This window comes from Lonchura striata, chromosome 3 (genome assembly GCF_046129695.1).
Source record: "Lonchura striata isolate bLonStr1 chromosome 3, bLonStr1.mat, whole genome shotgun sequence".
Lineage (NCBI taxonomy): Eukaryota > Metazoa > Chordata > Aves > Passeriformes > Estrildidae > Lonchura > Lonchura striata.
The window spans coordinates 80,438,826-80,464,318 of record NC_134605.1 but is presented as its reverse complement, the minus strand read 5'-3'; the positions used below and the strand labels follow the sequence as shown (position 1 = coordinate 80,464,318).

The window sequence follows — 25,493 nt, the reverse complement described above, 5'->3', positions numbered from 1 at the left end:
AGCACAGTTTGCTGCTGCTCTTTTCTTCCAGGCTTCTCTAGCAACATAAATCATACTGAAAGATCTTTACAGGGTCAAAACAGAATTGAGAAGTGATTTCAAATATTATGTTACTAAGCAGTAGCACACCAATGGCAAATAAAATGTAATTTATGTCTCAGCACTGATACAGAGTCTCCTAGTCCCTGAGAGTACTTCCAGAGCACAAGGCAGAACAGAGTTTATTACAGATTATTAGCAACTAAGCAGATTTCCTTTGTGTGCTTTTCACAGCCTAAGCATCACCCAATGCAGATGCATACCAAGTAAAATTCTGGCTTGTCAACACTGCAGTACTGTAATACAATTGGGAGAGAGGGTAAATACATTCTCAAAAAACATGGGTGTCAATGAGATCATTTTTGGTTACCTAATTAAAACAAATTGGATTTAAAAAGCCATCTGACAGGGTATCAGGAGTTAAACTGTAACTTTTAGAACATAACATTAAAGCTGCCTGTTAGATACATTTCCAAATACTGTATGAAAACATAAAGAAAAGCAACAGTAGAAAGCAGTGGTCCATTTAACTCATCACCATGTCTCCAACAGTGGAAACACATATAAATGAAAGGAGAAAACTCTGGCACTTTCTGGAGCTGTTTTTTCCTGCTAATTCCTCCAGCATTCAGTTGCAAGAGCCTGGCCCCTGTTGAACAAGAGAGCCACTGTTCCACTGCATAGACAACAGGGAACTCTGTAATTATTTCCAGTTCAAATACAAGTTTCATTGTAATACAGAATTAAAATGTTTTAAATTTTTCTAGACAACTGCCAGATTAAGGTCTACCACAAAATAAAGCATAACTAGTTTTGTCATTTTGCCATTACTCCATTAAGATACATGAAATATCAGTTTTCAATTAGCACCCTTTTATTATTCCCTTTTTGGCTCACAATCTTCACTATTTTGGATGCAGTGTGATCTTATGCCCAGGCAACAGCACAATTTAGTATCATTATTCAAGCTCTCTTCATATCTTGCCAACTTTTTCCAAGAAAAATACAGAAAAACTAGGATCTGTAATTCTTGTATTTGCTGAACATGAAGAAGCAAGCCAGAAAAAAAACTCAAAAACAATAAGGCTGGTAGACCATTATAAAGCATCAGGAAAAAGCCTGGGCAAACTTTGTTTCTGCTTCATGGATTCACTAACTGAGATCCAAACAAGGTTTATAAGGATAAAAATAAATAAAACAATATTTTACTGGACAATGTTTGCCCCCTAGGACAAACACTTGGTGATATTGACTGTCTGCCAAGGAGAGTGACAGTTAGAGTCACAGAATTTTATCAAAAAAGCCGTTTTCCTTTCCTCCCACTTGGCAAAATAGAACATTATCTTAGCAGAGCAGGTTTCTGAACTTGGGCTTTTCAAAAACTGCAAAGTGTGTTGCTGTGAAAGACAGGACATTGTCACCTTGCCAACTTTGGCACACAGGCAGGAAAACCACAATCTGTGCAGGCCAGTGCTCAGTAAAAGAGCTTAGCAAGCTTAGCATCTTTGCTTTCATCTGTTCTACAGAAATCTGGGGCTGAAAGGCCATGGTCAAAGGGTCTCCAGGGGATGCACGGGGATGTCCCACCGCACAGCTGACATAACCCTATGCTTTCAGGACCTCTACCAAGTGCCTCTAGGGCAATGGTTTCTTTACAGAGGTAGCCTCACAAAGCTAAAATCATCCAGGAGCAAGTGAGCACAATTGTCCAGAGCTGGCCAAGGAAAAAAAGGAGTTCTGGGTATGCACAGAAACAATACATAGGGCCCCGGCATACAGGAAGAGACTCCTATTTAACCTGTCATGAGTAAAGCAGGGAAGACTTCTACCACAGATTACCGGTAATGTAAGAGACAAGGAATATATCCTCTTGCATTAGACAACCAAAATGTTCACTTCTTAATAGGAAACATGGACTACTCAACTGCATGGATTACTACTGCAGGCCAATCCTTGAAATATATAATTATTGCAATCTATTGGCATCCAGGAGATTCTTTAATTTCATGGTCTCTGAATGTACAACCCAGTAACGATTCTGACCTTGGGTATTAAAATAGCATTGAAGTGATTCAGCGGCTGCTGGTGTACCCAAGTGATCACCATGCACAGATTCCCTGTTTCCAAGCACACAAGATGCAAAGTAAGAAACAATGCAGGTACCTATTTCACACAAAGTGAGATGCAAAGTGAGAAGCAATGCAGGTACCTAAAACAGGAGTTTTCAGCAGCTGTACATCAGTGTAACTCTCTTAAAGTCAATTACTTGATTTTGTTTTACAACCTTTTTTTTGCTTCAAAATCTACAAAAATACTACTTTTTGGTAAACATATCTCAGGGACCCTAATTAGATGTGCCTTAAGTACAAACAGGAAATATGGGGGAATAGAGGCTACCTGATTTCACATTAGACACCGTTAAGGACACTCAGTCCAACTAAGATGATGATTCTTTCATAGCTGCCAGAACAAACACAGACTCAGTACACTTCCTGCTCAACAGTGGGTTACTTTAGATTTGTATTAATACTCAACCTACTGACTATGTAACTACAGGGGAACACAGAAGCATCATAAAAAGGCTGAGTTGTTATGTCATATCATCATGAATTCAGTTGTCTCTGTTGCATTTGTAAAAGTCATACTCTCCAACCACATCACAAAAGAAATAAAAATCACAACATGCCCGCAACAATGCTTCCTTCGGAAAATTTCTATGATTCCTGAGAACTTCCAAAGTAACACACAGAATAATATTGTCACCACTGGAAATCTTTATTTTTTGATCAGGATTTTATTTTAGGCCCACAAGATTCTAGCAATTGTAGCCTAAGTTTGATGAAATTTCTTTAAATTTCATCACTTTAAAGTGATGACATGAACTGTTTAAAAACCTAATGGCATTTTCCACCTTGGTCTACATTTTAATATACTGGAGGGTCATGCAACTACAGAAGACAAACCCTCTGAAAGGGATTATCGCCCACATAATTTTCCAGAAGTAGTATCTTTATAATGAAACAGAAGCTGTTCCTTACCTGAAAAGAGTTCATGCATCGAAGTGAAGGTGGCAGAGATGTGGTACTCAAACCCAGTATCAACAATAATTCCAAACATGTTTCGGATGGAAACTTTAAAGGATGAACTCCTAAATCATCTTCCCATGCATCAGCAAGCCTACAGAGTTAAAAAAAAGCTTCTTCATTTTCGTAAAATATAACTAAACTGTAAGTTTCAATTAAGTATTAAAATGTATCATAGCACTTTGACAAAAAATTCCCTTCATGTTTTCCCCGTAAAAGTCAAAGATCAGTGTGTTTTACCAGAAAAACGTGTATTTAGATAAAGTGCCTTACCCATACCACCAATATCTTTCAAAAATATACAAAATATGAAAGGAAAACATAGCATATTTTATAAAAATTTACTCATGTTTCTAATTCAAAGTTTCATTACTTCTGAACAAAATTTCATCTGTCACTTGTAATTTCCCATTATATTTTACACATAGAGTATTCTTTGCAGTACATAGTGCCTCCACTTTTTATTTTGTTTCTAGAAAGAAAGATTCCATTCAATTCTGAAAGACAGGTCAGGCATAATTTTCAAAACTGATGTTCATTATGCTCACTGGGAACTTACTAATAGTCTATGCCAAGCAAAAATCAATTCCAGTTCACTTTTATTTGGATGTATTAAAAGAGTTCAGATTTCTAGAGTTACTCATAAAAACAACATTCCAGAAACATATTCCCATAAACTGTTCCCACTATCACATCCTAAAGAACAAGATTAGTTCAACAACATTTACTCAAAACACAAGATCATTCTGCTTCCTATAGTTCATTCTGCTTCCTATAGTTCATGCTTATGTCTTCCATAATACACAAACTGACAGACTGATCAGTGATCCAGTTACTTTAATAACTTGGTCTGTGTAGGTAATATCAGATAGTCCTGGGTAAGATGAATGCCATTTATTCTCAGCTGACCTGAGTGCCTCACTTTGGAAGAAAATGTCTGCTACCCTTCCCTGTCCAAGACTTCAACATTTCAATAAACAATCTTAGCATCAGCTTTCACTTTTAAATTCCTCCAGCTCTTCTGACTGAACAACTGCCTGTGAACATAACAGCTTATTTTAATGTACTTTCTACAAATAGCTGCATTTTTTTAGACACTTGGGGCCCCAGCACTCAGCATGGTGAAAACTGAGCAAATACTCTCTTCATAGTATCTCTGTCATCCTGGATGGTTCTCATTCTCTCTGGCCTCCCAAACCCAATATTTCACTGTAAAGTCTTGCTTCTTACACACAGGTTTGCATATACACTTTATACGCAGCACCTTCTTAGTTCTTCTAGAAGATGTCCTACTTCGCATAATTTACACATCTTTCTTCAAAGAGTGGGTGTACTTTCACTTCACTACTTTTACCTCCATTTGTCTGAAACTGGCCACTTGAATTCCAACTCCAACTTTTGTCTTTTCTAATATTTACATTTTTTTCTCTTTCCTAATTTACCTATGCATATATAAGAATCCAACTCTGCTTTGATACATAGAAGCAAGACCTATAATGCACTGAATGTCAGAGGGGCTTTGATCTCCCTAAAAGAATTTTCGCTGTTTTTTTTTTTTTTTTTTTTCGTCCCCACAATAAGAAAAAAAGATAATCATATCACATCTAGATTATCAAATGCATTATTTATTTTCTCAAACCTCACCAGAATGAGTCATCTTGACAAAAGAAGATCTATGTCATACATGGTAAGGAGAAGGAGAAAGGCACCCCTTGGCTCTTCTAATGGCAGTGCATCACTTAAGATTTCTAACATGTCTGAGACCATACTAAAGGGCAGAGGCCAAAACCTCCCACACATTAACAGCCTTTATAATATGTACTATCTCACTGGACATTTATAGTGTGACACATGATCTGGAGAAGTGGTTAAAACTACTACAAAAAACCCCAACTGACCACTAGGACAGAAAGGTGAGATGTTTAGAAGAGACTCTGAAGTATTTTCATTACTGGAAGTTACAAACCTCCAGTTAAGTCACAAATACTATGTCTGTATTGAATGGAAACAGAATTATTTTGTAAGACTACAGACTACACAAGTGGCCAAGCCCAGAAAAGGCAGCCCTGACTGGTTCAGAGTTCCAGGTTGGATAGGGCTCTCAGCAACCTGGTCTAGTGGAAAGCGTCCCTCCCCACAGCAGGGGGACAGCAACTAGATGATCCTTAAGGTCCCTTCCAACCCAAACCATTCTGTGATTCTATAAATGTCTCAGGAGGAACACTTAAAGCTACATGATGAGCACTAAGTAATCAGTAACCAAGGAGTCTTGTTAACTGTAATCCAGAATGGAGTTTTACATTTCCTTCACTTGGTAATTTCATTTCCCCACATAATTAGAAACGTAGCTTTATACACTCCTTACTCATTATTTTCTCTACATTTTCTATAATCTGGTGATACAGGAAAATTTAGGTGAAGCTAGCAAAATAGGGGCTCTCTTTTTCAGAAATCAGCAAGTCTAAACAAAGCACTGGGCAGACACCTTCAAACACAGCTAGAGAGTTTGGAAAGTGGAGGTGGTATGCTACGGTTCTGGGTCTCAGGAAGGTGTTTCCACAGATCAATACCCTTTCTTCAAAGAAACTTTTTAGATCTCCAGGCAATATTAAAAACATCACAACTTACATCAGCACCTTGATTCTATTATTGTGTTTTGATACAAGGATTTTTTTGGAGATGCCTCCTCATATGAAGTCCAACTACTACAGCCCTGACACTGAACTGGGGATTTTTCTTTTGTGGCTGTTGGTTTATCTGAGGGAAAGAAGGTTTGCATAAAGACATTTAGCCTAATTATATTTGAATTCTTGTTTATTAGCTCAGTTATTAGTATTTCCTGAAATTATTCCAGTGTAGTCCCTTATTACAAACAAAACATATATATTCCCAGCATTTACTGCTCCAGGAACACGTTAGGAATTAGTCCTTGTGACTTGCCCTTTCACAGCATTCAATACAAATGGTTGTAGGAAGTCACTGCTTTGCTAGAACATTTCTCTTTGTTCTTCTTTATCCCAGTTGCTTTTAGAAGCACTTTTCCATAATTTTTATTGTAGAGGAAAGAGATAAGCATCTATGCATAAAACAAAAGCAAAACAAAGCACAAAGAATCCAATGGTTTTCACCTTAGTTTCATGGTCTTTCTATATAAAGGGAGCTGTCTCACTTCCAGTACAGGAGAGGAGACTGTTTGTTTTCTGTTTACTAGAAGAGGTAGATGGGCAGATAATACTCCTCAGGAGAGTGAGTATCCACAGAGGACAGCTCAGCTGATCACCTCCCAGCACAATTCCCAGACAACACAACACAGCTTGCTTACACTGGCTGAAAGGAATAAGGGGGAGATAAGACATAAGCTTGCAGAAAGTGAGACTGACAACAGAAATAATGCTGTACTTCCTTCAGCAAATATTCAACTCTTCTACACCACAAAGAAGTCTTGAGATTCTGGACTTCACAGTCTGACACAAAAAAATACGATCCTCAGTAGCAAACAAAATTCATAAATTCTAAACAAATTCTAAGTAAGTCACTGTGGGGTGCAAGGCTACATCTACTTTGGATCAATTTTGTGACAAGTAAAATCTCATCACTACCTATTGGCATTGCCAGTATTTGAGGGAAATGCGACCCAGCTTTAGGAACCAGGCTTTAAAAGAGTAAAACATACTCAGGAAAATGGTACAAACTCAGACCATGCTCTGAGTCAAGAAAAGGACATGCCAGAGTGATTTTTTTTTCACCTCTGTAAATCATCATTATCATCCAGTTTGTCTGACAGTGACTCACCAATAGGAAAACACAAATAATTATAAGCATTTTGTCTCTCTATTCTTTCCATTTTCTCTCTTTTCTTTATCCTACTCTTCCCCAAAACTTGTATTAATCCTTTGAGCTTATTTCAACCAGATTTTCTTAAAAAAAAAAAACAAAACAAAACAAAAAAAAACCACAAAAAACCAAATAAATTAGGTTTGGGGAAGTCCCATGTTTTCCTGATTTTCAGGAGAGTACTGAGAAGAAATGTACATTAGTTGCCCTACAGAGAAAAGCTGCTAATGGATCACAGCAACATATATACCAGATAATCAACTGGTATTTACCTGGGAGTATATGAGCATGAATTTATTAATATGGTATTTCTATCTAGCAAAATCAACTACTACAAGCAAAGTAATCATGTTCTTAAGAGCCCACCATACTCCCTAATGAGTGAAACAGAGAGACTTGGTGCTTTTACTTAAGTGCCCTCTATGTTGTGGGTTCAAGACAACTGGAAAAAACAATCTTGAATTTTGAGGCAGGAAGAAGAATTGGGGGTAATGGAATTGATCCCTAGTAAGAACAACAGTCAGGGGCTTCCTCAGTGTTAATCAAACCTGAGATGCAGTCTCTGCAGATCAGAGTGAAACTTCAAACTCAGAACTACTTTTGTTCAATCTAAGAGATATCTATTATTAGTCTCACCCATGAAAACACAAGAGATCGAAAGATATAATTAGAACTTCACATAACTTTCATTCTGAAAAGGAAAGGACCACATACAATGAATGCTAATAAAACTTTAATATATTTCTGGCACACAATTCAGAACTGAACTGAAGTAGTACAGAAAGTGAAGAAGTAAAACTATTCAAGGAGGGTGATACTTGGCTAGATGCTGATGCAAAACAAAATGTGCTATGCGCTAAATTGTCAGAACAGAGCATTCCAAACAAGTAAGAAATAAAGATGACAAACTGAGACTATCTTCCCTCTTGTCAATAGTTTCTCTAAGGAACTGTTCATTTGAAGGAGAAATTTATAATTTTTTATATGATTCTCACATTCCCATAACCAATCAAAGAAATACAGCTAGGAAAGTAAAGTTCCCATAGGCACATGTATAAAATGCTTTTATAAAATGAAGTGGTATTTAAAAAGTTGTTTAGTTAATAATGTGAAATCCAGGAAAATTTTGATTTCTTTAAAAAATAAAAAGAAATCAACAAATGCTCTCTGAAATTCAATGAATTAATTCTGAAAGCAGAGAGGAGTAGAACTTGAAAACAACTACTCAGATAATGTTAAAGACAATTACTTCTCTAACAGAATAATTGATCACAATGGTTTTAGAAAATGTTTTACATTTGAATCACCATGCATCAGGAAATGGTATTTGTCCACTGTTCACTGTGGAATTGATCCCAATGAATTGTCTATATAAGTTAGAATAACATTTCAAAACTGTGTTCTTAAAAGCAAGTTTTTAGACACCAAAATAATGAAATATATTTATTTCATAATTTCTTGATATAAGAACTAGTAAATTAACAGAGTCATCCATCAGGTCACAGAAACCACTCACGACATCCTAAGTGTTCATGGAAAAATGCAATATACATGGCACATCAGGGAAGCAAAAGAAAACTTTGTAATTCAAGCCTGAGAAAAACTGATGAAGATTCTCACAAGGTTTTGAAAAACTGGACCAGACTTCTGGACAAAATTCATTTATTTAAAAAGAAGCCTCTTCCATCAGTCCTAAAGACATTTATCAATAATAACCCTTCATCATACATGAGATTTACTTTTAAATGCAACTGAACTGTCTCAGCAAGAGACATAGTAAGTCTGCTTTTGAAGAGGAACAGATAAGCTCCTTTTTCCTTTCCAGAACATCCCCATCATCAACTCTGATTTAGCAGGCTACTTCTAAAAATACACTGAGGGTAGTCTACACAGGTCAAAACTGGAAAATGCAAAAGCTCTTACTCAGTGTTCTGCTCAGTGTTGCTGAGGCAATGTACTAACTAGATTTTATTAGTTACAATCTAGGCAAATGTGCTCTGCATTTAGAGCTGCAAATGCTGTAAAACTCTTGAAGGAGATGTTAACTGTAGCTCCAGTGCTTTGATGAATCAAGCCTGTGCTGAAGAATCCAATATAAAAGCTGACAGAAGCTCAGCCCTGAATCTCAGAACTCACTGATGTTGTTAAAGCTGCCCTTTCCACAAACTACAGCTCTGAGAGAAATGATAGATGACTTTACTGAACCAAAGGACAAACCTGCTAAATTAAATAACTATTTGTAAAAGTGATTTAATCTAAAAACAATTCTTAATTATAGTTGATGGTGTGTCTATATACTTAATGTACCAGGAGGCTAAGATATTTATACTTTTAATTATCCTTTCAGCAATCTAAAAATGGCATAAAAATCAATGCCTGCTCATTAGCTACTAAACTCTTACCAAAATTTAAATAATATGGACGACTAAGAACTGCAGTATTTCACAGTCTACAGTGAAAGGACTTCTTTCCTTTCGAAAAAGCTTGCTTTGTAGAACCACTGCTTCTGTCCTGAAACAAACATCTGTGGTTGTGTTTATTCATTATTTATCCTAAGAAGCTGGGAGTGTCAAGTGTGGGCTTTGAGCAAATTTTCCCTGGGATCTTTACTAGTTGCATGATATCCCAAATCAATAGGTATTAAATCTGTCATAAGAAAAAAAAACCATAAGAACAGAAATTTAACCCACTAGTGTTCCTGCAAGGAAATGAGCAAGAAAAGCAAAATATTTAGGGAAGAAAGAAGGTAGAAAGCATGTCTCTTTGTATTTTTTGCAATGGACTACAGTGATCAACACAGAAGCTCCATCTTGAAGTTTTAAACGTTTTCTTTCTCAGTGTAGCACTACAGACACAAGACTTCATTTAACTGAATTTCTGTATTTTCACATGGTCTTAAATACTATCGCTTGCAAAGCATTCTCATTATAAAATTACTGATATATAATCCTTACAGTAAAGTGCATCATATATATAGCACATAGTACGTATACTTTAATGTAGTATATATATTATATATATATACAACAATGCTATTAACATACAATGACACATATTTCTATAAATTACCATAATAGTTGCATATATAAGGACATGTTCACTTGTAACAGTCTTCTAGCTTTTTTTCTGAGTAATGAATACTTTGATTGGAAAAAATATGCAATTCTGGAGTCTAGTCAAAAGAAGTTAGCTAGAAATCCACTGCAAAAACAATTCACCAGGTTAAGTATACCCTATCCTGCAAAATGTAAGTCCTTCTTGAACTTTCAATGTGTCACATTTGAAAAAGGCTTTTCACTTTCAATGTGACACTTTCAATGTGTCATTTGAAAAGAAAGCCTTATAATGAAAATTCAGATTTAATCTCACCAGACTACCAGTGTCATAATATTTTTCAGATGGGCTGACATAAGAGATACCAACTGGTCTTGTAGTATTTCAAAGTACCTTTTAATTAAAATTATGCTATTTGCTCTGATTAATGCTTTTATGATTTAAAATCCATACTCCACATGCAGTTTTCTCATTTCTAACTCCAATACATAGCATGGATTAGATAACTTATGCTAAAAGGTACGTTAAAAGGCAGTGGATGAAATAATTTTGTCTGCATTAAACAACTACAGATGAATCTCAATAATATCAATTTTATTAATGCATTTGGAATTATTTTATAGCTTCTTGACATGCTTTGATCATTGTAAGCTATTTAAGGGAAGCCAGAAAGAGAAGGAAAGCTGCCTATTTCAAACTGTAAAGCAAAGCCCAAATTACTTCACACCAACCAACATTTTTAGTAGACTCAACTGCCCTATATTAACTTAAATGTAACTACATTGGTTTTGGGATATTTATTAGGAAATGCTATTTGCAGAACAAAGCCTCTAAATAGTCCACAGAATTCCATTCTTTTTTTCTCAAAGGGTAAATGGCAAAAGCAGAAAACCAAACAGCTGTGTTAATATACCGTTCCAAGACAGACAAGGTTGTTTACAAGCAGATTATTCCTCTGAAGCACAGGAAGATATCTCCACATACTGCAACTTCTTGCACAGCAATAAATCTTGACATTTTAATTCTGTCCAGGAGTAACTTTGCCTTGGAGTATGTAATTTCAAAGGAATGCTCAACATACTTCTCTAGACTAAATATTCTTGGGTGTTCACCAACTTCTTTTCTACATTGCCTTCCCTCCTCCATCTGGCTGCTATGCAATTTCAAAAGCATTAATTTTAAGCTGCAAAGTCTTATCACACATAAAATATTTTCATTCCATTGCAAAACAGCACCAACTGTACAGTCTCTGTGGAAGACAAAACACAATTTCAGCTGCAAGAATCACTGAAATAAAGCTTAAACATCACAGAAGGAATAGCAGGTGTTCATCTATTCTGAAACCTGTAGGTTGAAGATTCATAGGATTTAAAATGGATGTATGAAAACCTAAATCAAGCAACAATGTCTAAAGCAGACTTATGTTCAATGGGACACCTAGATACATGGGACCACAAACACTAGCAAATGTACTAAATTTAAAATTCTTGACAGTACTCAAACTATGTACAGATGGTCTGTGACTACACCTAAGACATATTTAGTCTTTATTTATTTTCAGCACCAGGTAAGCAGAAATAGGCTCATCAAAGAATGAAGAGAAGAAGTGGTTTTAATTTTGTGGGGACTGGTCTTGGATATAAAATCCCAAACCTGCTGGGTATGTCCCAGAATATGCTCTACCAGCAAAACCACAGTCCATAAAGGCATAACAACACCAGATCTAGCCACAGAGCCAACCCATAGCAACAACTGTCCACAGAGAGAGATATTCTTCATTCTTCTACAAGATCAACAGCTTACTGCAAAAACAGAAGTTGGAAAAGCAGAAAATTGCTGCAAATTTTAATCAGTTACAGTGAAGCTCTTTTTAGAGCATCTGACTGAGGGATACAAGCCCATGGAGAAAAAGCTTCTGCTGGGCTTGTGGTGTCAAACATATCTAGATATAACAGGACGAAAACATGGCTGATAGTGAATTCTGTCAAAATATATATTTTTTAAAGTACTTTTTAAAATTCCTACGTTATTTTTGCCTACATGGGTGCAAGAGTAGAATCCACATTAATTTAATTTTCCTACAAAACCAAGAAAAGCACTGGAGTTTAGCTCTTACTGAGCAACACCTAAAGTCTGCTGTGACTGCTCTTAAACATCCACACTATGCAGAATTGCTGGTGCAGCTCCAAAGTACAATGCAATTGCTGACTTCTCAGCAGCAAAGTAATGTGGTCCCACTAAAAGGAGAAGCAAATTACTCTCATAAAAACTGCATGGCCAATGCTTTAGAATAAGCTTCTTCACCTTCATAGCTGTGTTAAGGCTTTAAGCTGCATTTTTTTTTCATGTCTTACTGCATCCCAGGTAGAAAGAATTAAAGTAACTTTCCTGAAAACAATAAAGATCATATTCCTGCAGCCAGATCTCTGCTGATAATTCACCATAGCGGAGGATGGCAGTAGCAACAGTAGTACTATGACTCTACAGTGCAGTTTTCTTGAATATGGCTATAAAACTCAGAATGAAGGGATAGATTAGAATGCCTCTTAAAATACTTTTCTTCACCTTATGCACTCTCGATTCCTTGCTGGATACATCTTGCTCTAAATTAGAACTGATTGCTCATAATTTCCCTAATGTTTGACAATAACTGTAGACTACTGTGCTTAGGATGGATGCAGAGGACACAGCAGTGAGCTACTGACCTAGGCTAACGGCTTGACTGGTGCCATCTTACTTGCAAGGAATATCAAATGCGAGCAGCAGCACCATCAAACCAAAAAGCCTCTCTTCCCAGTATGTATGAACCAAGTACTTGAATTCTCAGGTTACATCTCTTTTTTCAGTTTTTTCGAACCTCTCAACACTTTGAATATGTATTTAAGGGTATATAAAGGCCACTTGCCCCAGCAAATATGTGTACACCTTTTCTAATAGCGCTTATTTCCTGAAGGGTACAAGTGCATAGTAGAGCTGTAGAAAAACAAAGTACTGTGTAAAAGCTCCTTCAGGGCACCTGCTGACATCAACATAGTTACTCTAGTAAAAGCAAAGCAATTCCAGACAGCTCACCCTTAAAAGATTAATTTAATTTTAGGGAAACCTGCTTCTGAGACTAGTGATGTCTGCTGGACAGGCTGCCTTCCTCAGCAGACTCTTCTTCAACTGTTGTTGTCAACCTATAGATTTTTCATCATTAACAATGTATTCATGTAGATGAACACTTGCTTTACAAATATTGTGGGAAAAGTATAATCCAGAAAGTTTATCTCCAAAATTGCGCAAATAAAGCAAATGTGCTTGAATGTCAGGGCAGGAGAAGGAAGGTGGAGATAACTGGCAAGAAAGACATTAAATATAAAAGAACAGAATCATTTTGATTGGGATAGACCTCTGAGATCATACAGTACAGCTGTTAACCTAACACTACCAAGTCCAAATACTGCCACAAACACTTCATTTTCCCAGAGAAAAAGAAGGTATTTGCCTTGGTGTATTTTTCCATAACCAACCCCAAGAACTTACAGAACCTTATCAAGGGACTCTGGAGATGGGTCATAAATGTAGAGCACCTTCTCCTCACTGTACATTAGCCAGCATCTCCTGCGTGCAGCTGAGCTTCCCATCTGAAGGCTGAGACAACAGGCTGTCTCTCAGCCCCTCCAGGCATCAGGGGTAGAAGGACCAGAGAAAAGTCAAAATACCTCTGCTGTCTCCTGGGCTCCACTTCCACCAAACTCACACAGGAATGATTTTACAGACTTTCCTCACTCTTTCCCTTCTCATGGTTGGAAACTCCAATCATAAAATAGGAGACTCAGGAGGAAGATATGTCTTTTCCAAAAATATTGCCATGTCTAAATTTTTGAATGCCCAGATGTTATCAATAACATTACTCTCCTGAAAGTGCCTTTACATCTCTCCATTGAACTATAATCTTTATTTAAAAATCATCAAAATGAGGTGTTATATTAGTGAACATAAAAAATGTGGTTTCAGGTATCCTACTACAAATAAAAAGGCCCTTCACAGAAGGTTTCTCTCTGTACAAATGCTATATCCAGTATCTGAGAAGTATTTTTCACCATGTAAAATGTGAAAGGTTGATAAAGAGGCAACCAAAAAATCCAAAACCATCATTCTAAATAGTGGCAAAGCAGATCAAATGCAAGAATTAAATTTTTGTACTAGTTCAGTACAAAAAGTTCCAAAAACCTCATGAGTAGTATGCCCAGACCCACTGAGGGTCAGATGCTTAAGAAAGAGAAGACCTATGTAATTTGAAATGATATTTAATTCACTTCAGTTCACTCAATCACTTCTCAGGTGAGCAAATTATTCTACGAGTAAGGGGATTAAAAAAAACCTGGAGACTGTAAAGATAATTTAGCTTTCAAAATAAAAGTTCTCATACTGAAAACAGGGGCAGTGAACCAAGCTGCAGTACCTTAGCAAGGAATTTTATTAGTATATCTATTTCAAAATAAATTTGTATACAATGTCAAAGATTTTAAAAAAAAATGTACTTACTATTCTTAATCTCTTATAATAATTCTAAGCATCACAAATGCAATGTCAAGAATTGTTTTGAGTTAATTAAGCTCCTAGTTTAATCGGTGATTGACTTGTTTTCTAGTTTCATCAGTTTGAAGTCCTCCTTCATTCACTGAGATACTATTGAAATCAGTCCAAAAATATCTGGTCTGCTTGCCCAAAACAGGTACTAGATGATTTCCAAATTGGTAACTCTGATTGAAATACCTACAGAGCAGCAGCAACTATGTCATGTGTGCCCAACTGAAATACTCATTATTAACAAAATCTCAAATCTCAGAGATGCTGCAGAAAAAACAAAAGAAGGCCCCACAATAACAAAACAATTCAAGAGACGGACAATAATTGTTTGGTGTTTCATCAGATTTAAGATTTATTAACTCTTCATCCTTAAAAGCAGAACTTTGTAACCAGACTAAAACATTCTACATTAAATAAGGAGAATACAAGGACATTCCAAAATAATGTTCCCATCACTTATTGAAACAAAACATCACTATTCGGGGCACAGGAGAGATTACATATTCCTGTTGGATCTGCACACTGTAAAAATACATGCAGATGCTGCTGAAAGACCAGCACCTCTAGCTTAATCATTAATCTAGAATATCCATGTGTCTGCATTATGTCATACAATATTCAGTGTCACTGCTTGTAAACACAGCAATACCATCCCCAGCCACATTCAGGTTTCCATTTTTTATTCCAGGTTTTCTGTGACTGTGCAGCTCAGTTACCTGTAGATTGCCCCTTATGAACTGTCAGTGAATCTAAATACTTTCACAGCAAATACTGAAAATTAAAATAGTAATTTACCCAAATAGAAAATAGGGGTAAATTGAAATTTTCCCAAAGGAAGGCTGAATGGAATAGTGTACATTTTTATCAATCTGTAATACTTAGAAGAGGAGAACATGTGGTTTCTTGAGAGAGACAAATAATGCACTTAAGTTTCTGGATAGACAGATTGCTCAGGTTTAAGCAAGGGAGTGAAAATGTCTAAAGCAACTCTGGTGCTTTGAAAGTGTGAAACTTAAAACTTCCTGCCAACTGCACTGTGGCTTCCTGTAAAATACCCTTCCTAAAAATATTAGGTTCAACTTTTATAATTTAATTAAATGGCCTAATGTTAAATCAGGTTTTTAATTTTCAAGCCTGTGGAAACAGTTTAATTTCCTAATTACTGAGAGAAAACAAGAGGGAGCTGAACATATCTCATGAAATACATTCCACTTAGTTTTCCTTGTAGAGTTTCCCAGGAGAAGGATGCAGAGGAATGCTAAACTGAGGCCCCAACAGTGGCATACCTGAGTAAAAATTATTTCTTAGAGAAAGAACAGAGATTTGGGTGCTGAAGAGTGGCACTAAGAAATCAGATTAATTGTACAGGAGAATGAATTCTCCTGCTAGGGAATGAGATCTATCTCCCATCCTCTGCTTTTTCTTCAGTATTGTAAGTAGTTTTCTTCTAACAATGCTAAAGATTTCCACTGCTGGTTGCCAGTCTAGTGAAATAGCCTTAAAATTCAAGAGCTGCTGCCACTCCAATTTACATTTTATATTTGTTAATAGCTAATGTGGCTTTGCCATAAAGGAATTCAGAGTGAAGATCCCTCATACCTTTCTCTATTATTTCAATTCTATGTTTACCAAATTATCTTCATTTTTAAAGTGCTGTCTGAAGAGCAGCTTTGCTCTGCATGGCTAAACATAGGAAAGGTTTTGTCTTCAAAAAGGGCTTAGATATATAAACCCAAATCTCAGTGGGCCTTGTTAAAGTAACATCATAAATTTTTTACACATCGTTATGAGTTTGGAAAAAAAATTATTCTACATATCAGTCTGAGCTTTTACTGACTAATGTGGCCTTAGGGAAGGGACTGCTGAAATTCATGCATCTAGTCATTAGAAATGGATTGATACATGCAATTACAATAAATCAGCACAGGTTTATTAAGTAAGATTTTTTTTAATTAGCAGGTGAAAAAAAGAAGACATTCAGACCCAATGCATAAATACTGTAAAGCTGGTATAACCTGCTATTTCTGTGCACTGTGATCATACTGGGAGATATTTGCATCACTCAAGTCTTGGTACTCAGTGACCTGATGGATGAGCAGGGGTGAGATAGCTGATCAAGCTACTGGCCTCAGCAGTTGACCCTGCCTGGACACCTGAACTGCTCATCACTCATTTCCTAGAATTCCATGGTTCAATGTGCAGTGTCTTTAAGCAATCAAAAATTGGCAACAATTTACTTTCAACAATATACTCTAAACTGCAGCACCTGAGGACTTGACCGTCAAGTGGCTCAGATGTCTGTGCTGCAAAAGCAAGGCAAACAGTTGGTGCAGTAACCTCACCTAAGACCAAGACTGAAAAGCAAGGTTGGCTTCTGCACGACAATCTGAGTTTCCCATCTAGGCAGTGCAGGGAGAGTGGCAGAGAGGCGGCAGCAAATGCAGTAAGCAATGTGCTATCGATCCCCTTGCCTTGCTCCTGAGGGTCACACCACTGTCCCCAGGAAAGGCTCTGACCACAAACCATGGGAATTAAGCACTATGTAGAAAATACAGCCCTAATATGAGATCATTGCCTCTGTCACACCAGCCAGCAGTCTCAACACTGTCACTGGTATCAGAGGGATGGTGTCTTTGATACCCTGCCCTAACAGTATTGAAACAGGTGTGCATTCAGGGCTGTGGAATAGCCACAAATAGTAACACTGGTTGTGTCAGCAAACTAGTCAGGCAAGCAGCAGAGAAAAATTATTTAAGAAGAAAAAAATAAAATTAAATCAAAGCTGAATGAACTAATGGTCTGTATGATAAGATGGCACTGCTGTTACTCTGTACATAAAGCTCTAAGTTCCCTAGCCACAGTATAAAGCACTTGCCTGGGTGTTCTCAACAGAGGTTATTCCTACCAGCTGCGCCACATGAAGATTTATACATGCTCCATAAACTTTAATTCCCTTTTTAAGTCCTATTATAACAAGCAGGGGGCCATTTCTGAAGTTGAAATGGATTTTCAGAACAATATAAAGATGAAAATGTTTTCTGGACTCAGATTTTTAAACCTTTGGGTAAAACTAAATCTCTTCCACAGCACTGTTGATATTCCATATAGAAATATTCACAAATACCAGGCACTTCAGAACATTATGTCTGAATCCAAAGGGAGACGTTATCCTGCTGTACAGAAAAAAATGCTGTAATCACTGTTCATAAAAATCTCTCAGCTTGATGCTTTGAAGTTTTTTCTGATGTACTGACTTCAGAAGAGAAGGAAACTCAGTATTTTAAGATGCAATTACCTGCAGTAAAGCAAGTAGCACCACAAATAATAGAAGTGGTTAATCCTAAATTTGCTGACAGCAAGATTTATTCTTTCTATTCATTCTATCTAAACCATTGCCAAACAAAGTCTAATGACTGAAGTTAGAATTTCATATATGTCACATTTTCCCTTTCACACTGAAACCACAATTTTAATAGAAGTGTTTATTTTTATCATCGTTTTCCCGCTCCACAAAAAACTATAACTCTTGCAAAAATTGTACAGAAGCTCACTCTATGCAGGTAGCACAAAACAAGTATGCAATGTGGCTAGATGTCAAATTTAACAAGCAATTAAATCCTAAATAAATAAAACGAGCAGTCAAGAGCACAGCTTCCTCTCCTAAAAGTAAACTTCAAGTAAAGTCAAAATCCTAAACCAGTATAGACTTTTTTTTTACATCTTTTACTACATCCCACAGCTCACTGGAAAGTCACAGCAGACCGACTGCATATCTCGAAAGACTCAAATTTCCACTTGCCCCTTTTCCATGTCCTCTGCCAGTATGTGTCCTCACATGTCTGTCAGTTTTCCTCTGTGCAGGGAAATACTCTTCCATAAATAACCCCTCCACCCTTCCCAAAATTGCCCCTAGTTTTAACACCTCCTCTCCTCAGAGCTATTTCCTAAGTTTTCCCTTTCATCTATTCTGAAGCTTCCCCCTTTATGCTACAGAGATTTACCAGTGCCTGTTTAATCCTGGCAGAACTGATGGAGCCCTTGGCAGTTCTTAGGCAGAGCTGTCCAGAGTCTTGCTGTCCGGCTGCAGACAGGGGGCACAGCAGGAGGAATCACACAAGGCCACACACCAGCCTTGTGAGAGCACTGTGGGGGCTCTCACATACACCTTGACACAGTCAGATTGGTTTGGCTCTTTAGTTTCATGAGCTTTCATAAAATGTTATGGGTCAAGAAAAAGGGAAAGCTAGGCTCAGCTTAAAAGCACAAGATACAGGATAAGGGAGGCATGCAGCCTGGCCAGCCGAGTTCTGGACATTGAGCAAGAGCGGAAGGTGAAAAAAGGAATAGAAAAGGGATTCAGATGGAAGACTTAAATCTATGTTTAAACCAAGTCAATGCTGATGCAGGAATTGATGTTACAGACAGACTAAAACAGATTTTTGATAAAAGGAAGTGAAGTAGACATGGAAAAACTGTCACAGACACCAGCTCAATGAGAAGTCTTTCAGAAAATGTTCTTGTTCAAACAGGAGATGCAACAGCTGAAAACAAAACAGCTATAAAACTTTTGTATATAAAGTTAATTAGAATGGATTTCAGATGTAGGATAACACAGCATAGGTAAAGAAATGAAATCACACTTGATAATTAACAAATGAGAACACACCATAGGTAAAGAAATAAAACCACACTTGCTAATTAACAAATGTTTGACTAACAGTCCGATCAAGACTGTGGTACCAGTGTAGCTCTCTATGCAAAGATGTTCTGAGCCTAAAAGGATTTCTGGCTTGAACCATTTCAGGTGCACGTGTGGGAAGGGGCAGGTTGGGTCTTGCCTTTCATGAGGCGATGCCATGCCCCACACATCCCACATACCCCCAGGCCTGTATCCCAGCCCTGCTGAGGCTGCCAATCCCTGGCACACTGGAGGCAACACTCCTCACATGACTCCAGAGCCTCATTCTAACCCCAGAGTGACCAGATGACCAGAAGCCCCACCAGGGGGAGGGGCCCAGAAAAGCTGAAGAGTATGTAAGCCAGGACATGCAGAGAGCACATCTTGACCCTATCTCGGAATTTCTATCAGCTGAACACTGCTGGAACTAGGAGTGGTAGCTGTACATGTTCTTTCCTGTATCTTCCCATCTATCTCTTTCTTCTACTTATTCCTTCTTCTCATAGATTTGAGTAACTTAAAAATGGATGGGAATGAAGATTACAAAGTCAATGCTTTATGTTTTTATGTTGATTAAATGCTGCTCTTAACTTTTGTTGAAGTTCTCTGATTTTCCAAAGTTGCCAGAATTTTTTTTTTATTGTCTTGACCTCTTCAGAATATCTTACCAGTATTCTTCCCATGCATCTCAGTCAGAGTACATAAAAAACCATAAGCCCTTTTAAGAGTCTTGTCAAGCATGTTTTTGGGGCCTTACCGATGTCACTCCAAATGACTTCCAGAGAGCAAAAGAGTTATGTTGAAAGTGCATTTGAAAGTCTTTTGGCAAGGGTGGAAAACTAAGCTAGACATTTAAAGCTAAAATACTCACCTCCTTGCAAGAACAGCTATTGGGCTGTTATTCTTATGGCCATACACAGTGGGAAAACAGGCCTAGTCAATCCAACATCTCACTCCTGAGTAGATCTAATAGTCCAGTGTTTTGGAAATTACTTGGCTGAAGCTCTAAAATTCCACACAATTTTATTCCCTGGAACAACCCTTCCCAGCTTTCCAGTCAGATCTCCTCCACATCTTCCTCAAACATTCATGCCCACATATGGTGAAGTGGATTGAGAACTGAATGAAGGACAGATCCCAGAAGGTCCTGATCTCTGGCACAGGGTCTAGCTGGAGGCCTGGACTAATGATGTCCCCCAAGGTTCAGTAGTGGGCGCAGTATTGCTTAACTTATTCCCCCATATCCCCTCTTTGTACCTGTTTGGTTCATCCCAGCTTTCCCATCAGTACCTGTATGTCCATCAAACCCCAACCCATCCCTCTGTCTCCTCTCAGGTGATGTGTCCATCACCTGGTGACCCTTCCCCTTTGTCCAGATCCTTCTGGCAGGGTCACCAGGTAACTGGACCCTGGCTGGGACTCCTCCCTATCCCCTCCTCAGTGGTCACTCTGAGGCCTTGCCCCCCAAGAGCCACTCCCATGTCCTTCCCCCATTGCCTGCTCGGGTTTCCCCACCCCCCTACATCTGGCAGCTCCGGGCCAGGAGACCCTCTCTCTTGCTCTGGATGCCCTTCGAGGTCAGATGTGGCCTGGGATCTCTCCAGGCCCTCATTAAACTTTGGAACTAATCCTGAGGGAGAGCACCTCTTTCCTTTGCTTGTGGGACCAGCTCGTCTTTGGACTCACGAGGGAGCTTCTCCAAGCCCCCCAGGATCCAAGGAGAAGTTCCTTCCCTCTGCCCGCCTCGCCCCACTGCCCAGCTGGCCGGGCTCCACAGGGGATCTGTTCCCGTGGATTCAAGGGTGAGACACAGCAATGTGGTATTCACATACCCTCTGAACAGAGAGCGCCTTAGCTTTCTCAGGTTTTCTCCTGAGAGAAGCTGTGAGAGAAGCAGAGAAAATAGAAGCAGAGAAAAGAGAATCAAAACAATTCCTATCTCATTCACTGCTCCTGTGTTTGTGCCCATGTGGAATGTGTTCTGGAGATTGTTTACCCAAGGTGATTGTTTGGATTCTGGCAATGGTGTTTTAGATTCATTGACCAATTGGATCCACGTGTGTGTCAGAACTCTCAGGAGAAAGTCACAGATTTGCTGGTTAGTTAGTTAGTGATAGTTCTTGTTAGTGTAATATAGTCTAATATAGTTATAGTATAATATACTTTAATAAAGTAATTAATTAGCCTTCTGAAATCATTGGAGTCCTGTACATCATTCTTCCTGCATCAGGGATCCCAGCTCTGATAGAGGGGCAGAGGCCTTCTCAGCAAGTTCACTGATGACATAAAGCTGGAGGAGTGGCTGATACCCCAGAGGGCTCTGCAGCCCTTCAGAAGGGCCTCAACAGAGTGGAGAGAGGGGCAGAGAGGAACCTTCTGAAATTCAACAAAGGCAAGTGCAGGGTCCTACACCTGGGGAACAGTAATCTCTGGCCCTACTAAAGGCTGGAGACTGACTTGCTGGGAGACAGACCTGGGGGTCCTAGTGGACAACAAGCTATCCATGAGCCATGTCCATGAGGGCACATCGGCATGTGGCCAAGAAGGCCAATGGTATCCTGGGGTGCATTAGGAAGAGCATTGCCAACAGGTGAAGGGAGGTGATCCTGCCCCTCTATTCAACTTTCTTGAGGCCACATCTGGAATCCAGTTCTCGGCTTCTCAGCACAAGAGAGACATGGAGCTCCTGGAGCAGGTCTAGTGGAGGACAAGAAAGCTGATGAGGTGACTGGAGTATCTCTCTTACGAGGAAAGGTGGAGGGAGCTGGGCCTGTTCAGTCTGGAGAAGAGACAACTGAGAGGGGACCTCATCAATGTCTATCAGTATCTAAAGGGAGGTGTCAGAGGTTGGAGCCAGGCCCTTCTCAGTGGTGCTGAGCAACAGGGCAAGAAGCAATTGTAGAAACTGATGCACAGGAAGTTCCACCCAGACATGAGGAATCACTTTTTTACTGCACAGGTGACTGAGTATTGGAACACATTGCTCAGAGAGGTTGTAGAGTCTCCCTCACTGGACATAGTCAAGAACCATCTGGGTTCAATTCTGTGCCATATGCTCTAAGATGACCCTGCCTGAGCAGAGAGGTTGGACCAGATGGCCCCACAGATGACTCCTTCCAAGCTTACCCACTCTGTGATTCTGTAATAGGTATCACTTATTATGCTTATTAATTATACAAATAATTTAATTTATAGCTTAAGGCCAGTATGCAGAGGAGCCATCATAAGAATTGCTTGTTCTGTTTTGATGCTACAGCACTCAGGCAACCAGCAGCAATATCCATTGTTGCTGCACACACAAAGATGAAAGTATCCTGACCAATTTTATAAATAAGCCTTTCTTCTTTGGTGTCAAGTCATACACTCCCAATTTGCCTTAGCCTTACCAATTTAAAAATATTTCAAGTAAAAGTGGCAGCTTAAATTGTAAAGTATTGTTAGTTTACACAGCCTGTCATGGAGAAATACAATAGAAACAACAAATACTAATTAATTTAAAACAGGCCAAGATACTAAAATCCAATAAATAAATCAAGTTTTGAAGTTTAAGTAGTTCATGTCAACCATCTGTCCAATAAGCTTTTTTTTCACTCTTGGCTCATTATTTGATTCCTGCCTGCTCAAATAGATCCTGTTGTTTTAAAGGCATTACAGGAGTTGAGTACTTACAGTTCCCAAGTGAACCCAACAGTCTTTATAAGTCTATGAGAAACAAACTGCAAGCATCCAAGTGGAAATCTGCTATGTTTGATGTATGATTATAAAATTACCCTCAGTGGATCAGCACTACTGTATTTAGGCTATCTGGCTTTAAAGAAAACTGTGCTACAAGGAAAGCAAAATGAGAAATACACATATACATAGTAAGACTTGAGTAGACATGACACTGATTTTTCTCAAGCAAGCAAGTCTAGCCCCTAACTGTAATAAGCAAGAATACTGCATGCTGTAGTTTAGGATACCCATGTCTATTTATCTGGTGGGAATTCTGAATTGTGGTTTGCTAATCTCCACCCAAAACCTAGCAGGACATCATTTCATGGGAGGTTAAAAGAGTACTACACATCAGTAGTGAAGTTCTGGAACTTGTCACTTGATTGTGGAGGCAGACAGCACCAGAAGCCCAAAAAGTATTTATTCAAGCAGATGATCAAAAGATGAATGAACAGTAAAGGAAATAGGCAGGGCTGTATCCTCTGACATCCTTAATATAACTACAGAGCTGAGCACTACAAGAAAGTGCTCACAACTACTCTGAAGAACATTTCTGGATGTTGGAGGGAAGATGCAGAACTACATGCTAAAGTGCTCTGACCCAGCATGGCATTTCTATACATTCCTATCATCCTATAAGTGTTATTAACTACCTGGCAATTGTTTCAGACAATGCATTTTAAATTAGTTTCAGATAGTCTTGCTGCTTTTAATTTACAATTTTTTTGCCACCCAACTTGACATTTCTCTTATTACCAATCCTAATATTCCTCAAAAAGCTAAACTACAGCAAGATGAGTCAAAGACACATGAAAACTGCGAAAATTGTGCTTACCTGAATTGCAGTGTTTCATACATAAATATGAAGAATATGGGAAAAAGTAAAAGCCTGCAATTTACTTTTTGTTTTACCACATTACAGAATCACAAAGCCTGATTCATCATATTTGTGTTCAGGGTTCTTAAAGGAATATTTATCTATCTTTTCTTTTAAAAAAATAAACCATAAGAAGTATTTAAGCAATATCCCTTACAGTCAATTTCATACTTTTACATAGCAAATTATTCTGCAGATAGCATTTAACACTTTTAATGAAGAGAACAAAAGCAGTACCATTCAAGACAAGTACTGATACAACAGTATCTTTCACAATACACCAGAAGAAAGGCAGGCCATCAGTCAGATTATCAACAAATGGTTAAGTGATTTGGGATTACAAATCCCATTTCAAAAACCAGTCAGAATCCTTCCTCCTCTGACTTCAATGTGAAATTTCAAAAGATGAATCAAAGAAGCAACCTAAGCAAAAAGCTGAGCTGAAATGAAAAAAAGAGCAAAATTTTTGAGCAAAAATATGAGAATTTGCTTAGTAGAAAAAAAGTTTATTCCAACAGTTTTCTCTACTTCAATTAGTACTTCTAAGACCATTTTAAATAGCAAAGATTAGATACCAAAAATACAACAGCTCCCAAGAGCAGAAAGATATATAAGATCTGTGTTCAAGAGCAAGAACTAAGTTCCTAAGTAACTATCATAGAAGGCTGCTGCACATGGCAGGTATAGTTTCAAGAAAAAAGAAAGTCAGGATATTTCTCCTGAAAGTTATACTTTTTCACAGAGGTGCGAAAGGATGTTACCAGTACTGAAGAACAGTCTCATGCCTAAGCATTCAAATGTCATGAGGCTTATAGCTTCCACTTGTCTATCAAACTCTGAGGAGTATTCTTTTCCTTCCTGTCCCAAAACCCTGATTGGCATCTGACTCTATCTTTTAAAAATTTCTGCCTGACTGTTCAGTCATCTCTTCTAAAGTAACTCATCCCACCTATGGTGTCAGTTCTTTTAACTCAATACGATGAAATAATCCAAGAAGGGAATAGAAAAAAAAAATCTGAAACAAACCAGACCTTTCATGTTCTATTTACAATCACATCTACTCTTTCAATTATTCCAGGCAGAGAAATCAGCTTACAGAGAGCACAAACCACAGAAACACTGGTCACTCCTCAGTCAATCAATTATTGATCTATGTGGTCCCATGTGTTTTCGACAGGCAAGAGTTACTGAAAAACTACGAAAATCTCAGACATTCAAAAATCAATGAAATAGGACACAGTTTGATGTTTTTATGAGGAGCGAATTACTCTAGAGTCATATACAGAATGAAAGCCATTCTTGGGAGAAATAAACAACATTCTGAAATACATCAATAACAGCTTCATAAACAGCTAACTATACATGGACTGTAATAAAAGCAGTAGGACTCAAACCCTCTAGGTTTTCAGCCACAAACTCAATTTCCCAGCTTATTCTTGTCCCTCTAAAGCTAATAAAATGAACAATTTCTGGAAGTAATTTTTCAACCCCCAAATTATAAGCAGCAAATTTTTACATAGGAAAAGGTTTCTGCAAAAGCTGTAAACCATTCAGAGATGTATATGAGATACAAAAGTCTATTGACGACCTTTTGACAAAGCTTTGCCTAGCAGTCTACTCTAAAGGGAAAAGTACAATT

The 25,493-nt window shown here is 38.0% G+C and overlaps 1 protein-coding gene across 1 annotated transcript in view; it reads right to left on the bottom strand.

The window, feature by feature from the left end:
- Positions 1-25,493, bottom strand: part of UBE3D (ubiquitin protein ligase E3D) — a 79,454-nt gene that overhangs the window by 29,417 nt on the left and 24,544 nt on the right. The window contains exon 11 of the mRNA XM_077782526.1: positions 3,078-3,216. Coding sequence (XP_077638652.1) covers positions 3,078-3,216 — 139 coding nt within the window. The remainder of the gene's footprint in view (positions 1-3,077; positions 3,217-25,493) is intronic.